Source organism: Triturus cristatus, chromosome 2_1 (assembly GCF_964204655.1).
Source record: "Triturus cristatus chromosome 2_1, aTriCri1.1, whole genome shotgun sequence".
Classification (NCBI taxonomy): domain Eukaryota; kingdom Metazoa; phylum Chordata; class Amphibia; order Caudata; family Salamandridae; genus Triturus; species Triturus cristatus.
The window spans coordinates 33,845,868-33,861,740 of record NC_140581.1 but is presented as its reverse complement, the minus strand read 5'-3'; the positions used below and the strand labels follow the sequence as shown (position 1 = coordinate 33,861,740).

The 15,873-nt window shown below is 49.8% G+C and overlaps 1 protein-coding gene across 2 annotated transcripts in view; it reads left to right on the top strand.

Moving 5' to 3' along the window:
• The window catches only part of LOC146863657 (long-chain-fatty-acid--CoA ligase ACSBG2-like), a 540,015-nt gene that overhangs the window by 479,993 nt on the left and 44,149 nt on the right, over positions 1-15,873 (top strand). For both annotated transcript variants that reach the window (XM_085627749.1, XM_085627750.1), the window contains one exon: positions 2,247-2,493. In XM_085627749.1, the coding sequence (XP_085483875.1) occupies positions 2,247-2,493 (247 nt within the window). The remainder of the gene's footprint in view (positions 1-2,246; positions 2,494-15,873) is intronic.

Here is a 15,873-nt window from a genome sequence, read left to right as displayed (position 1 = left end):
TCCCTGACTCCTCGATTCTCCCCAACACTCTTCGTGCCCCTCACAGCCTACCGATTGGCATTGTCGGCCATTTCATTTCTGCCCTCTGTTGGCATACGCCGGGATCGGCGTATATGCAGAGGACGGTTAGGACCATCCGTGCTGTGGGCTGGTAACGTACTTAGCCTGGAGGATTCCAGTGACTATAACTTTTGTTTGTTCTTTGTATTTTATTTGCCTTCATTAAAAGAACTAACCCTTCACAAGTGGTTGCGTCCTCATTGTCGTGTCTGTTAAACGATCCTGAGACGTTCAGGGCGTTACATGAACCTTCTGAAGATAAGATGGGAGACCTTCTCTGTGCTGATGGCTTGAGCTTGTTTATGGTGACCATTCCTCAGGTAGGAGGATAGAGAGTGTGTCCATACTGAACCTTCTGAAGATAAGATGGGAGAGCTTCTCTGTGCTGATGGCTTGAGCTTGTTTACGGTGACCATTCCTCAGGTAGGAGGATGGAGAGTGTCCATGCTGAACCTTCTGAAGATAAGATGGGAGAGCTTCTCTGTGCTGATGGCTTGAGCTTGTTTATGGTGACCATTCCTCAGGTAGGAGGATGGAGAGTGTCAATGCTGAACCTTCTGAAGATAAGATGGGAGAGCTTCTCTGTGCTGATGGCTTGAGCTTGTTTACGGTGACCATTCCTCAGGTAGGAGGATAGAGAGTGTCCATGCTAAGTACTATTCAGCCAGAGGTATAGCGCTTGTCTAAGCTAATTATCCTGACATTAGGAGTGGAAAGCCTATCCATGCGGACATTCTGAAGTGAAGAGAACCTCTCTGTGCTAGTCACTATGAAGCTACAAGGATAAAGCTTGTCAATGCTCATCTCATCATATGACCGCTCATCCAATCTGATTACTGAAAACCTGTCTGGTACAGGATGGAGCTCTTCCGTGCCAATGACTTTGAAGAAACAATGGGAAAGCCTAATGATGTGAACGTCATTCATGATGATCAGTGGTAAGGCCAGAGGTGAGAGCTGGTCATCACTGATTTCTGTCAATTCAAACTGTATGTCTTTCCATGATTACCATGAAGAGAAGTAGGCACATTGATCAGTATGAAAACACTTGTCTATGTTGATAATCTATCAATCACTTATTTGTAGAGCATGCTAATCACCCGTGAGGGTCTCAAGGCACTGAGCGGGGGTGGGGGTGCAGCTACTGCTCGAACAGACAGGTCTTGAGAAGTCTCCTGAAGGTCAGGAGGTCCTGGGTCTGTTGCAGCTGTGTGGAGAGGGTGTTGCATGTCATGGCAGCGAGGTACGAGAAGGATCTGCAGCCGGTGGAGGTCCTGTGAATGCGTGGGACGGTGGTCAGCGGAGCGAAGCTGGCGGTTCGGGGTGTAGAAGGTGAGACGCTTTTGAGGTATGCTGGTCCGGCGTTGTGTACTGCTTTGTGGGCGTGGGTGAGCAGCTTGAAGGTGATCCTCTTGTTGACGGGGAGGCAGTGCAGGTCTTTCAGGTGGGCAGTGATGTGGGTGTGGCGAGGGATGTCGAGGATGAGGCGTGCGGAGGCGTTTTGTATGAGTTGGAGCCCTTCTGGAGTTTGATCGATAAGACTACACGAAAGCCAGAATATGGCCTCTGCTGATCATTGGTGATAGGTTAGAGGAGATTATCCACGCAAACTGCTGAGAAGCTAAGAAGGTTCATCACATTACCAGAGATGGGGCAGTCTTGGGCTGGTCATTGATACTGTTCCTAACAATTCAGCCCCAAAACAATAGTTCACCCGCCTGACACTCTGTTCATCTGATACATGCATTTATAAAGTACAAACTGCCTCAAAGAAAGTTTTGTTTACACAATATTGCTTGATTTTAGTTTCTTTCTATTGTTATACGTTTTCACAATAAACTGTCCATAAAACAAGTGAAGTGCATTGTCAAGGTAGAATAATTATAAAACTTGTCAGTGTTATATGCTCATAGCTGTGATACCAATTATAAATCAAGACCTTCTGTGCCAGTTTCTGCCTTAAATAATCCTTTCTCTCTCTTCTTCCCCTTTGACTCTTTCCTGAGATTTGTAGCTAGTGTCATGAATGCACAGCATTTTGTCACAGTAACATTTTTGCAGAACTCTAATATATTCCCAGGGAATGACTATCTGCTCTGTAAGTCTCACTTCATGAAAATAAACTTTGAAACAAAGGATGATAAATAGGCTCCCCCTTTACTTGGTGCTGTTTTTTCTGCTTTCAGTGCACCATCGATCCGAACACACTGATGCCCGGGGATGATCTGACCCCCGATGCCATCCGATACTGCCAGCGGCTGGGCAGCAGGGCGATGCGGGTGTCGGAGGTGGTAAAATCCAAGGACCCAGCAATCTACAAGGCCATCCAGGAGGGCTTGGACCGGGTGAACCAGAGGGCGGTATCCCATGCACACAGGGTGCAGAAATGGGCCATACTGGAGAAGGACTTCTCTGTAGAGGGGGGGGAGCTAGGTGAGTACCCATATGATAGCAGAGTGACCAACGTTAGCGTATACTAATGATGGAGAAGCCCTGGGTGGGAACCTATAGTATCTAGGTGGAATATTCATGATTGCAGAGTGATTGGCTGGATGGGCCTCCAATGATGGGCAAGAACTGGGTAAATATCTATTGTCACCCAACGATCATCTGTGGGGTTCACCATCAATGGGGAAGAGGTATATGGTACCGAGGGACCCCAAAGTACACTATATGATGGCACAGTAATTACTTACAGAGTGCTCTTTTGCTTATGGCCATACTGCAATAGGACTGTTATGGACCAGCAATCACTTAGGAGTAGTGGCTAAAATGTCCCTATCTTAGAGAGTGACGTTTTCTTAAATAAAAGTGCAAATATATGATCAATAAGCTCATGATATACACGTAATGGGAACATATCTGGTATGCCTATCATGAAACCGAAGGGTTCAGCTGGCAAGACATGTGTTAACCTGTTTCGCTATCTCTGAGTAGGGTCAGGATTTAGAATGTTTTGTTTGGATCTTGCCAGCGTCATTCCAAAACTGCCAGTTACTGCCTCACTGGGCATGCACGTGGTCTGTTTCCCTGCAAATGCACTTCTATATGTATTCACTCTCAAAGGAACACATGGTTCAAGGGAGGCCACAGCCTTTCTTGACACTGACTGGATCTACCTTGAGATCAAAACATCGTCAGCAACAATTTGGGCAAAACTTTATTTATAGCTAACAAGGCAGATGTTTTGAAATGTCACAAACATGTGGAGATGGGTAGCAAACATGGCTGTGGCTTTGGCCTGAAGCTCTGGCCAGAGGGACAATCTCTCACAGACCTCTCATTGGGGCTTCTCGGAGCTGGTCCGCTTGGAGGAAAACGAGGCTCCGCGTCGGTCTGGCTGCACCCTGCCATGGGTAGGGAAGGTAGCTCTGGCTGGTCCCAGAGTCCTGGCCTAGATTGGTTTGCACTGCTCTGCCACCAAGGATGGACTACTCCTTGTCTCTGTGAATTCTAGACAGGTTGCCATCTGGCCTGGAAGGCCAAAGTGGCATGGACTCTGGGCAGACAGATTGGCAAACACCACACTCCGGTTCAGCGGGGACTGTGCTGGGCAGATGGGACTCCCCGTGTCTCGCATTTATACCTTGGAACAATACGTTTCCAGAGACAGAGCCTGACCTTGCGTGCTCACGCCAGATACATATGCGAGGATATACTGCACCACTCTCGATTGCACTTGTTTCACTGTGAGCTACTATTAGCCAAAACCTTGTGGAAAAAGAGAAATGATATCGAATACATTGTGGCCTCTTCTTACATTCTTGACTTTCTAGCTATGTTTACCATTTATATTTAAGCGTCTCTGTTGGCCGTACACCAGGACCCTGCCATTGGACCCACAGTCACAGTTAGAACAAATGCGTAAGATTATTTCATTATTTTAAGGAAACAAGAGCGACCCAAACATCCTTGTGAGCTGGGTAAGTACAGAAGCACAAAACAATGTTCACAAGGAACTCATTTATCTTAAACGGTACATGATATGCAACTAAGGTAGTTGCTCTGATTCAATCTCAACCAAAGATATATTCATTCATTCATGACCCTCCATTGACTCACAGTACAAATTATTTCAGAGTATCTATACACACTTGTGTATCAGCATTCCTTAAAAAAGCCTTTTAATTAAGAATATACCTTACTTCAGCCGAAGTAAGTAATTTTATTCTGCAGTTACAGTACCACAGACATATTTCCCTAAACATAAGTAATTAGACTATTTGCATTAGTTGCACATTCGGAGTGGTATTGTGAACCCCAGTGAAGTGACCAGCACCTATTTCGGTGAGTACTGTGTGACATAGTGAAAGAGCTGGGAAACAGGTTATAGGTAAAAATCCAACAGGACGAGCTTAGTACAATGGTTGACAATTTAATTCAGGCTCTCTCTTATGTATGGTGTCGACGTCGTTTCGACCCTCTCTAGATACGGGGTCTCTTCAGGACTGGGTTTCTGGGGACAGTACAGCACAGACATTTGATTTGTATATTATCCTGGATGTAAGATGACAGTTGAACGGTGAAGAATCAGGAACAATAGGTATCCAGAACTAATAATTAGTTGCACCAAGCGATATCAGGGATACTTCAGGGTGTCGGTAGAACCCGAAGCATTCACTCCACGTGTCTGTATTCACGCAAAGTAGTTGTGAGATGAATTAAGCGTTGCCTCTCCTCACTCTCGATCGAGCTGTCACATGGTTTAACTGCACCGACAGTGGTGCAAACCTGTAAGGTTGCTGCTGGTTTAACTGCAATGACAGTGGTGCAAACCTGTAAGGTTGCCGCTGGTTTAACTGCAATGATAGTGGTGCAAACCTATAAGGTTGCCACTGGTTTAACTGCAATGACAATGGTTGCAACCTGTAAGGTTGCCGCTGGTTTAACTGCACCGACAGTGGTGCAAACCTGTAAAGTTGCAGCTGATTTAACTTCACCGACAGTGGTGCAAACCTGTATGGTTGCTGCTGGTTTAACTGCAATGATAGTGGTGCAAACCTATAAGGTTCCGCTGGTTTAACTGCAATGACAATGGTTGCAACCTGTAAGGTTGCCGCTGGTTTAACTGCACCGACAGTGGTGCAAACCTGTAAAGTTGCAGCTGATTTAACTTCACCGACAGTGGTGCAAACCTGTAAGGTTGCTGCTGGTTTAACTGCAATGACAATGGTGCAAACCTCTAAGGTTGCCGCTGGTTTAACTGCACCAACAGTGGTGCAAACCTGTAAAGTTGCAGCTGATTTAACTTCACCGACAGTGGTGCAAACCTGTATGGTTGCTGTTGGTTTAACTCCAATGACAGTGGTGCAAACCTGCAAGGTTGCTGCTGGTTTAACTGCAATGATAGTGGTGCAAACCTGTAAGGTTGCCGCTGGTTTAACTGCAATGACAATGGTTGCAACCTGTAAGGTTGCCGCTGGTTTAACTGCACCGACAGTGGTGCAAACCTGTAAAGTTGCAGCTGATTTAACTTCACCGACAGTGGTGCAAACCTGTATGGTTGCTGCTGGTTTAACTGCAATGACAGTGGTGCAAACCTGTAAGGTTGCCGCTGGTTTAACTGCAATGACAGTGATGCAAACCTGTAAGGTTTCCACTGGTTTAACTGCACCGACAGTGGTGCAAACCTGTAGGGTTGCTTCTGGTTTAACTGCAATGACAGTGGTAAAAACCTGTAAGGTTGCCGCTGGTTTAACTGCACCAACAGTGGTGCAAACCTGTAAGGTTGCAGCTGGTTTAACTTCACCGACAGTGGTGCAAACCTGTATTGTTGCTGCTGGTTTAACTGCAATGATAGTGGTGCAAACCTGTAAGGTTGCTGCTGGTTTAACTGCAATGACAATGGTGCAAACCTCTAAGGTTGCCGCTGGTTTAACTGCACCGACAGTGGTGTAAACCTGTAAAGTTGCAGCTGATTTAACTTCACCGACAGTGGTGCAAACCTGTAAGGTTGCCGCTGGTTTAACTGCACCGACAGTGGTGCAAACCTGTAGGGTTGCCGCTGGTTTAACTGCAATGACAGTGGTGCAACCCTGTAAGGTTGCCGCTGGTTTAACTGCAATGACAGTGGTGCGAACCTGTAAGGTTGCCGCTGGTTTAACTGCACCGACAGTGGTGCAAACCTGTAAAGTTGCCGCTGGTTTAACTGCACCAACAGTGGTGCAAACCTGTAAGGTTGCCGCTGGTTTAACTGCACCTACAGTGGTGCAAACCTGTAGGGTTGCTGCTGGTTTAACTGCAATGACAGTGGTGCAAACCTGTAGGGTTGCCGCTGGTTTAGCTGCAATGACAGTGGTGCAAACCTGTAGGGTTGCCGCTGGTTTAGCTGCAATGACAGTGGTGCAAACCTGTAAGGTTGCCACTGGTTTAACTGCAATGACAGTGGTGCAAACCTGTAAGGTTGCCACTGGTTTAGCTGCAATGACAGTGGTGCAAACCTGTAAGGTTGCTGCTGGTTTAACTGCAATGACAGTGGTGCAGACCTGTAGGGTTGCCGCTTCTTTAGCTGCAATGACAGTGGTGCAAACCTGTAAGGTTGCCACTGGTTTAACTGCAATGACAGTGGTGCAAACCTGTAAAGTTGCTGTTGGTTTAACTGCACCGACAGTGGTGCAAACCTGTAAAGTTGCCGCTGGTTTAACTGCACTGACAGTGGTTCAAACCTGTAAAGTTGCAGCTGATTTATCTTCACCGAAAGTGGTGCAAACCTGTATGGTTGCTGCTGGTTTAACTGCAATGATAGTGGTGCAAACCTGTAAGGTTGCTGCTGGTTTAACTGCAATGACAATGGTGCAAACCTCTAAGGTTGCCGCTGGTTTAACTGCACCAACAGTGGTGCAAACCTGTAAAGTTGCAGCTGATTTAACTTCACCGACAGTGGTGCAAACCTGTATGGTTGCTGTTGGTTTAACTCCAATGACAGTGGTGCAAACCTGCAAGGTTGCTGCTGGTTTAACTGCAATGACAGTGGTGCAAACCTGTAGGGTTGCCGCTGGTTTAGCTGCAATGACAGTGGTGCAAACCTGTAAGGTTGCCACTGGTTTAACTGCAATGACAGTGGTGCAAACCTGTAAAGTTACTGTTGGTTTAACTGCACCGACAGTGGTGCAAACCTGTAAAGTTGCCGTTGGTTTAACTGCACCGACAGTGGTGCAAACCTGTAAGGTTGCCGCTGGTTTAACTGCACAGACAGTGGTGCAAAGCTGTAAAGTTGCTACTGTATGTTGTTTGCCATTCAAGCTTGATGCAGATACAGTGGTGATTCAAGCAGCACTGATAGAGGAGACACCCCCTGTAGGATTCCCGACAGACTTACCATAGTCTGCAGGTTGTTTCTCTATCCAAGGGTTATGGGATCGGCAAGTGGGTACGAGGCAGGCTAGCCAGACCTCATAAAGGTGGGTCACGAGCTAACGACATCCACCCAGGCTGGCTAGTGCTACACTATCAATACTACAACAAAGAGTCCGGTGGCATACACCTTTAAAGAAACTCAAACTATAAACAACAGTACACTATTTGTCCACAAATGAAACCCTCATCGGGGGGGCGCTAGGTGGCGCCGAACCAAGATGGCCGCACTGACGTGAGGCTCTGGACGCCTGGCCCTGATATTCGCCAATTATCCGTACTAAGACCCCTCGCCCGTGAGTGCATTGCGTGGCAAAGTGAACTCCTAAGGCTAAAGACGACTCGCTGCAAGTTTGGTGGCGCAGGGTCAATTTGCTGAGGAGATATTGGGCCCGGACCTGGCCCGGGGGCGAAGCGCGCCTCTCTGGCGGATGACCGTTGCGGCGGTGTGAGCTACTCGAGAGCCGGTGCGGCCACGAGACTGTAGGCCTGCCGGCGAAAACTGCCTGCTGCATTGATCACGGAGGAGGCGCTCGCTGACAATCTGTGGAGCTAATGGGAGGCGAATGGCTGGGTAATGCTAGCGGGCCCCCTGCGGTGGATGTCCCTCGCGCACTGACACCCTAACCTGTCTGGATTCACTGCCGCTGCACAAGACACTAGAAGACGTGGATCCAGCTGACGAGAGCGAAAGGACTTCTCGTAAGCGCTGCTGGAGTGGCAGAGCAGCGCTGTATGCCCCGTGCGGTACCTTGGAGATCGCAAAGGCTGAGACCGGTAAGTGTATGCCCCGACTGAATGCTGTGCCCGGAGTGAAGCGGAGAGGCAACGCTGCCTGGGCAGCGAGCCACGAGCAGCGAGCTTGGACGGCGCCGGGGAGATTTCAGGGGTGCATAGGAAGACGAGGCTGCACATTCACACCCCGACTACAAGATTGACACGCTTGGGGCATTGGCGAGCAAGCAGTGGACCCCGTAGCGCTCGTGACGCAGTGTGGGGTCCGAGAACATAACAGTTGGCGAGTGGGCTGCCTGATGGGCCTCGATCTGTGTCCTGGATAGGGGGAGTCTGCTGCGTGTGTGGCGGCTTCCCCCTGGGGGCCTATGGAGCTGCTATCCGACTGCCAGGCGACAGCGCGTGGCTGAGGAGAGGTCAACGAGCCATTAGCCTCTGGGGGTTACTACGGGTTGCAATATACGCGCCCCCCCCTGCCTGCAGAAGAGGTAATACCACGATATCTCACCCCGACTCTCCATTGGCCGAGCACATATTGCGGGGCAGCATTACCTATAGACGGCGAGGGACTGACGCTTGGGATGAGGATCTGCGGAGCGGCTGCGACGGTGAGGCTGAGCGGGCGAGGACGGTGGCCCATTACCGTGCGCGAAGCCTGAGAGACTATCGTCATGGGCAAGGCGGAGGCACGCCAGTCAAAGCTCCTTTTTGACCAGAAAAAATCGACCGCGCGCCCCGTTACCGAGGATGCGGAGGTGCCTGCCCCCGGGCCGTCTACCTCCCCTGCGGCCGCCCCAAGTGATGAACTAAAAACCATGCTTGTTGCAATGCAGCAGAGCCTAAATGCCCTCTCGGGGAAAATGGACACCATGAACACTCGGTTGGATTTTCTAGTGCTTAAGGTGGACAAGCACGACGAGCAGATCAAAGAGGCGGAGAAACGAATATCCGCCACTGAGGACACCTCCACTGAAATGGCTAGACAAATGGCTCAAATGGATAAACTGCTGAAGGTGATTGCGGCTAAGAGTGAGGATTTGGAGGCGCGCAGTCGGCGAAATAATATACGCCACGGCCACGGGGAGGATGGAGGACTACGTGGAGAGACTGCTTGTGTCCTCGTTGGGAGTCTACTCCTTCTCGGCGCATCTGATAGTGGAGCGGGCACACAGGGCGTTGGGCCCGCGGCCTCCGGCTGGAGCACCGCCAAGACCTATAGTGGCAAGACTGCTTAACTACAGAGACCGAGATGTGGCTCTCCGCAGGGCGAGAGATATTCCGAACCTGCAATGCGAAGGTAATTCGTTCTCTGTCTACCCAGACTTTACCCTGGCGGTCCAAGAGGCTCGGCGGAAATATTTAGCTGTGAAACAGAAGCTGCGCCAGTCGAACGTTGAATATGCTCTGCTATACCCGGCCAAACTGCGGATACGACACCGGGATCGCACAATAATCTGCACAAACCCGCAGCAGGCGGAGGACTTCCTTAAGACCCTGCGACGACCGTCTCCGACACGTGGAAATAATGCTGAGCGTTCAGGTTCGGGCTCACCCATGGCCGAGGATTAGATACTATGCACCAACTCCTGCGATGGTCTAGAATAGACATATTGGTCCATTGCTACGCTCCACAGCGGCGCTGGAGGAGAGGACATCTCCGGGGAACCTTTGGGCAGAACTATCGCTGAGGGGCATGGTCGAAGCCGCTGTGATGCGCTGGGCCGCCGGAATCCTGCCTGGGCTGCGAGAACCCTCTGCTTGAACTGTCGTCGACAGATGAGTACATTGCGTAATATTATTTATCAGACATTTTGGGATGTTGAATTGAGGGAACCCCTGAAGCAGCATGGGCTGCGCTGCTCACATGCACGTCAAAGGGGCCTGACTGTTTGCTTGCACTGGGCTTGAAGGGGTCTGCTTCATTGGGGAGGGCACCCTCAACTCTACCCCTCCTCCATACCAGCCTAACTGGGGTGGAGGCAGGGGGTCCTACTGCATGGTGGGACATGAGGGCTTCGGAGGCACCCTGGCGCCCCACTGATGGAGGTCCCCTGCACTCAAAGATAAGGGCTAGACAAGGTCTAGGGATTGGACCACTCGTACTTTATTGGTATTCTATTGTTTGTTTTTTGTTTGACTCATGTTAGGGGGGGGACAGGAGGGAGGGTTTTGGGATGCCGGCACATTTGGTGTACCGTTGTAGGAGGGGAAGTTGGGAGGGAGGGGGGCGGGAGGGCTTCACGAAGAAGGGAGAGCGGGATGCACTAGCGATAGACTTGGACCAACTTCAAAAGCGATGCTACACTGCATTACTGGCATGACGCCACATCGCGCAACTCTGGAGACTGATGCACCATGCACTGGGTAGGAGAGGACACACCTCCTGTGCATTGATTCATGATTATGGAGGGCGATCGTAGAAATGGCCTAAAGCTTTTATCATGGAATGTGCGGGGGTTGCGGGATCCCAAGAAGAAACAGCAGATACTTTCTTACCTAGACCGGCACGACATCAGCATAGTGACACTACAGGAAACTCACACTGACCCTAGAAATCCTCCCACCTTTGGTAGTAGATGGGCCTCAGATAGAATATTTTCTTCTTACTCTACTTATGCGCGGGGTACAGCCATTTTGGTTAAGAGAGGTACCCCCTTTAGATGTGCTGGTGTGCGGAGCGATGGGGAGGGCAGGTTTTGCAGGCTCCACCTGCTGGAGAAGGCGATCAAGGAACTAGAGGCGGATATTTGGCGGCGAGGCAATGGAGAGGGCAGGGCCAAGATGAGGGAGCTATTGACTGAATACACAGACACAGCTGACAGAGAGGTGAGGTTTCGAGGAAAGTACGCCCAGGTGCACCGATACGGAGAGGGAGGGAGACCCGGGAAAGCCTTAGCACAGGACATCAGACAGCCTCGATATGCTAACTATATACTAGAGGTGGAGGACGGAGAAGGCACTTGCCAGAAAGATAGCGCTCAGATACTGCAGGCCTTCACTGACTTCTACGCGGAGCTTTACCGCTCAAAGGGGACCAACGTGACTGATTTCCCGCAGTTTTTTGGAGGCATCACGTTGGGATATTTGGAGGACAATCAGAGAGAGTTCCTATGTGTCCCCTTTACGAATGAGTAACTTAGAGAGGCAATCCTCCAGCTGCGGTCTGGTAAGGCGCCTGGACCGGACGGACTGCCGAGTGATTTTTACAAACTGTTCATAGACCAGCTGGCCCCCATTCTTCGGGAAGTATATGCAGAGGCACAGGAGACACAGGTACTACCGCCCACAATGACAGAGGCCCTTATCCTGTCCATTCTGAAACCGGGAAAGCCGGCTAACAAGTGTGACTCTTATCGGCCACTGTCCCTCATTAATGTGGATAGTAAAATTCTCACTAAAATGATAGCTAACCGACTGAACCTCCTGATGGATAAACTAATCCTACCTGATCAGGCGGGATTTATCCCCGGACGCTCCCCTTCCCACAACCTGCGTACTCTTTTCTCGATCATCCAACAGGTGGCCCCGCAATTGCCGCTGGAGCCTATCTTCTTAGATGTCACCAAGGCATTCGACTCGGTGGAGTGGGACTACCTGCACGCGGTGCGTCGATGTATGGGATTTCCGGTTGGCTTCTCTGCCTTGATCAAACTGCTTTATACTGACCCAGTGGCCCGCGTGCAGATCAACGGTCACACGTCTTGGACGATATCGTTGTCACGCGGCACCAGGCAGGGGTGCCCATTATCGCCGCTGCTGTTCGCCCTGGCGATGGAGCCGTTGGCGGCCAGGATACGCCAGCACCATCAAGAGAAGGCCCTGAGATGCCTCTTGCGCCCCCTCCTGATCTCACTGTATGCGGACGATGTTACTCTGTACGTAAAAGACCCGCTGAACAACCTCAACCCGCTCCTACGAGAATTTGTACGCTTTGGGGGCCTCTCCGGCATACACATTAACTGGGCGAAATCTCAGATCCTGCCCCTCACTCCGGCTGCCGTCCCCTTTGCAGTTGATTATCCCTTGGAGTGGTGGGACTCCTCCGTTCGGTACCTGGGGGTGAATGTCGCCTTGGATCGGGAAGAGCTGATCCGAGATAATTATGGCCGAGCCATTGACGCACTACGAGATTCCATAACGAGGTGGATAGCTATGCCATTGTCCATCGCCAACAGAATCTTCTTGATTAAGATGACTGTACTGCCTAAATTTCTTTACTATTTCCTGAACATCCCCTATCATCCGGGCCGAACCTTTTTCTCCACATTGAGGAAGGAGCTCCTGCGCCTAGTCTGGGGTGGCAAACAACCCCGGATTAGCTGGGAGACGCTGGCCAGTCCTTATGCGCTGGGGGGTCTTGAGCTCGCTAACTTTGAACTCTATTACATCTGTGCACAAGCGCATTATGCGCACTACTGGTTTCACGGCCCGAAATATACGGCCCATGTGGCCACGGAGCACTGGCTGGTGGAGCCCGTCCCAATGGAGGGGGCGCTCTTGCTCCCTGCGGGGCAGCGCGAGCGGGATGCCACAACTGTGGACTGCACGGTGCGAGCATGGAATTGGATTGCGCGCAGAGTGCAGGCCCCGATGGTCTACTCCCCCGCCTGCCGTTGGCGTTTCATCCCCGGCTGACCCTTCTGCAGGAAGGTATTTTTAAACGATTCCAGCGACTACGGGGGACATGCACGTGGGGAGATATATATAAGGATGGGAGGTTTGCTACCCTCCAGCAGTTATGTGCCAAACCCCCCCCGACTGGGATGGAGACATTCATTTATGCCCGTCTGCGGGAGGGGATCCGGGCCTGTACGCCGGACTACCCGCGTGAACCGCCGGTGCTCCCTCAGTTGCATGCCCTGCTGGGCGCGAAAACGGCTTCCCACTTGGTGTCCACTCTATACCGATCTGTCTATGTCGGGCTTGACGCCTCCCATGGCCCTGCTCGGGTTAGATGGGCTAGCGAATTAGGACAAGACATCACTGACCGGGAATGGCACTACTGCTGTACACAAATTGAGAGGGTGTCTGCTAGTGGCAGGTTGCGCATCACGCATTTCAAGTTCCTGCAAAGAAACTATTACACCCCCGCTAGACTGCATAGATTTGGGCTGCGAGAGGACGCTAGATGTGATAGATGCCGGACAGATTGTGCTGATATGCTGCATTTGGCATGGAGCTGCCCGGCCCTTCAGCTATATTGGGAACAGGTCTTTGCGGCAGTAGGGAAAATGTTGGATGCCTCGCTCCCGCCGACTCCGCTGATGGGCATTTTGGGATATACGGAAAACCTCCCAATGCTGCATAGGAAGTTTGCCTCGTTGTGCTTCCTCCTCGCCAAATGGAGAGTGGCCTGTAAGTGGGGTAGGGGGAGGGCACCTAAATTCAAAGATTGGCTAGAAACAATGATCCTTTGGCAAGAGCAGCTTTCCCTTTACTCTGACCTCCTTCCGACTGGTTCCCGACCCCGGGACATGTGGGGCCGCTTGAAGACGTACCTATTGCTGAACCCTCTGCTACCTGATGAGACGACCCCCCCCCCTCCCGGACTGGAGTAGAGAATGAGTAGCGGCAGGGGAGGTGCGGACGATCTTTGAGGCCCTCGGAGACTGGCTGTTGACTGGGGAGACTGGAGACTCTTTTAGACATTCTGGGTTGGCGAGCCTACCCGCTGCTCTCGTGGCCTCCTGGAGCCGGATCGCCTGTAGCGGCTGACTGGGTGATGGGACAGTTGGAGCACTTGTGCGACTGGCTGGGATTTTGGTGTGTCAGAAGGACTGCTTAAAGAGTTGATAATGATACTGTTGAGATATGCACGGTAGCGATTCCGAATTCAAGACTGAGTTCTATTGGCCAAGATGCTTCCTGGGTTGCTCTGTGATTTCATTCTCGGACTATTTTTCTTATCGTGAGGCTCGTTTGGGTTGGGGTATTTAGTTGTTGTTTGTTATTATTGGACAACAATATCTTTGTTCTACTAAAATGCAAAACCCATATATACTGTTGCGCGGCCGGCCCTTTAGGGTTGTTGGCATTCCGCTGTGTACTCTGCTGATTATGATACGCTGCCGGCCCAAAGTGGATGTAGGCAAAAGGCCGTGTGATGACTGCATTTGTTGAATAAAGGTTTTCAAAAAAAAAAAAAAAGAAACCCTCATCGGCTGCAAAGCCCACTACTGCGCCGCATCCAATAACCAATCAACCTTTAGACATCATCTACCTTGATCACATTGGGCCTTTGTCCGCTGTCAATCAGTATCAATACATACAGGTTGTGGTGGGTTTGTGTACTTGCGCCCTATAGCTGGGGCCACAAAAACTCCCACTTGAGTGGTCAAAGAGGATTTGTGTTGCCTTGTAGTGCAGATCTTCTACTCAGATGATGACCCTACATTCACAACAAAAGCATGTACTGTTGCTATATCTGCACTATGCCAGCACTGGAAAGCTTCACTCTTGTTTCTTGGAGTGCCGGTGGTATCAGGTGTTGGCAGCTTGGAGGCTAGCTACAGGCTTTGCAACAAAAAAGGTTTTTACAATCTTCCTGAATCTCAGGAAGTTGTTTTCCATTCTTAAATGCAATTGAGTGAGCTCCAGAGAGAAGAGATGTGGGTATGAAGGATCTATTTCTAAACCTCTTGAGGCAGAAAGGGCAGGTCGAGGGTAGTTGCCGGTTCATGGGTCCTAGAGGGTTGGGACGCCACAATAGTCTTAGACACATAGATGGGCACCTGGGTATGTAGGGCTTTATGGACAAGGCTTTCAAGATGTATTTATCTTGCAATCCAAAGTCAAAAGTAGTGATGTGTACTTCTACACTTCTTCAAACACACTGTTAACTTACACTAAGAATAAGTAGGTTAAGATTATGTCAAACGTTGCCCTGGGGAAATGGAAATGGGAGAAGAGGGAGGAACAGAGACACTGCCTGGTAGCACAGCTGGGCTTGATCTTTATTTAATGTGAGAGGTTTGCCATCAGAAACCTTGTAGTATCTCTGTTGTACTGACTGAGGCATCTATTTCATGTCACTGCATCCAATCTATATGTTGTCAGTCTTTGTATTTACAACAATATGATGGAATGAAACTGACTATTTTCCTAAAGCTAAAACACATTTAGAATGTGTATAACATTTTCAGTTGATACGCTGAGCTGTCATGCATTTATTTCTAAAGTGAACTACCTTCTAGGTTAAGTGATGATATTCTGTGGTTCTGATTACAGACAAAGTAATTAGTTGATGAGCTATAACCTGAGAGGTTCACCTAAACAACCAACAGTTGTATGTTCATATATTTAAAGAAGGACAGACTGTGCAAGAGGAACTTCCTGTTAGCTCCTCTTACAGAAATAAGGCAAGTGAACAACCTGTTTGACATCCTAATGGATAACCCCCTTGTGGAAAAACAATAAGTTCACAGTCCTTTTTCAAGGAGTCATAAAACAATATTCAAATCCACGAATATTCCCTTTAACACAAGTACTGTGCTGGCATACTTTACGGATTCCAGGTGGGTCTTTAGTCCATTTCCACGAGAACAGGTTGTGAGGGTTCCAGCCTTCTGGAGAACAAAGCCCCAGCTTCATCAACTAGTATCACGAATTCCTAACAAAGATGCTATGGACCACGAGGCGCTTATACCACAGTATTCAAAGCGGCCACTACCATTCGCAGGTCTTTGGATAGTCCAATCACTTCATGGAACATGTAGCCCTTCTTGT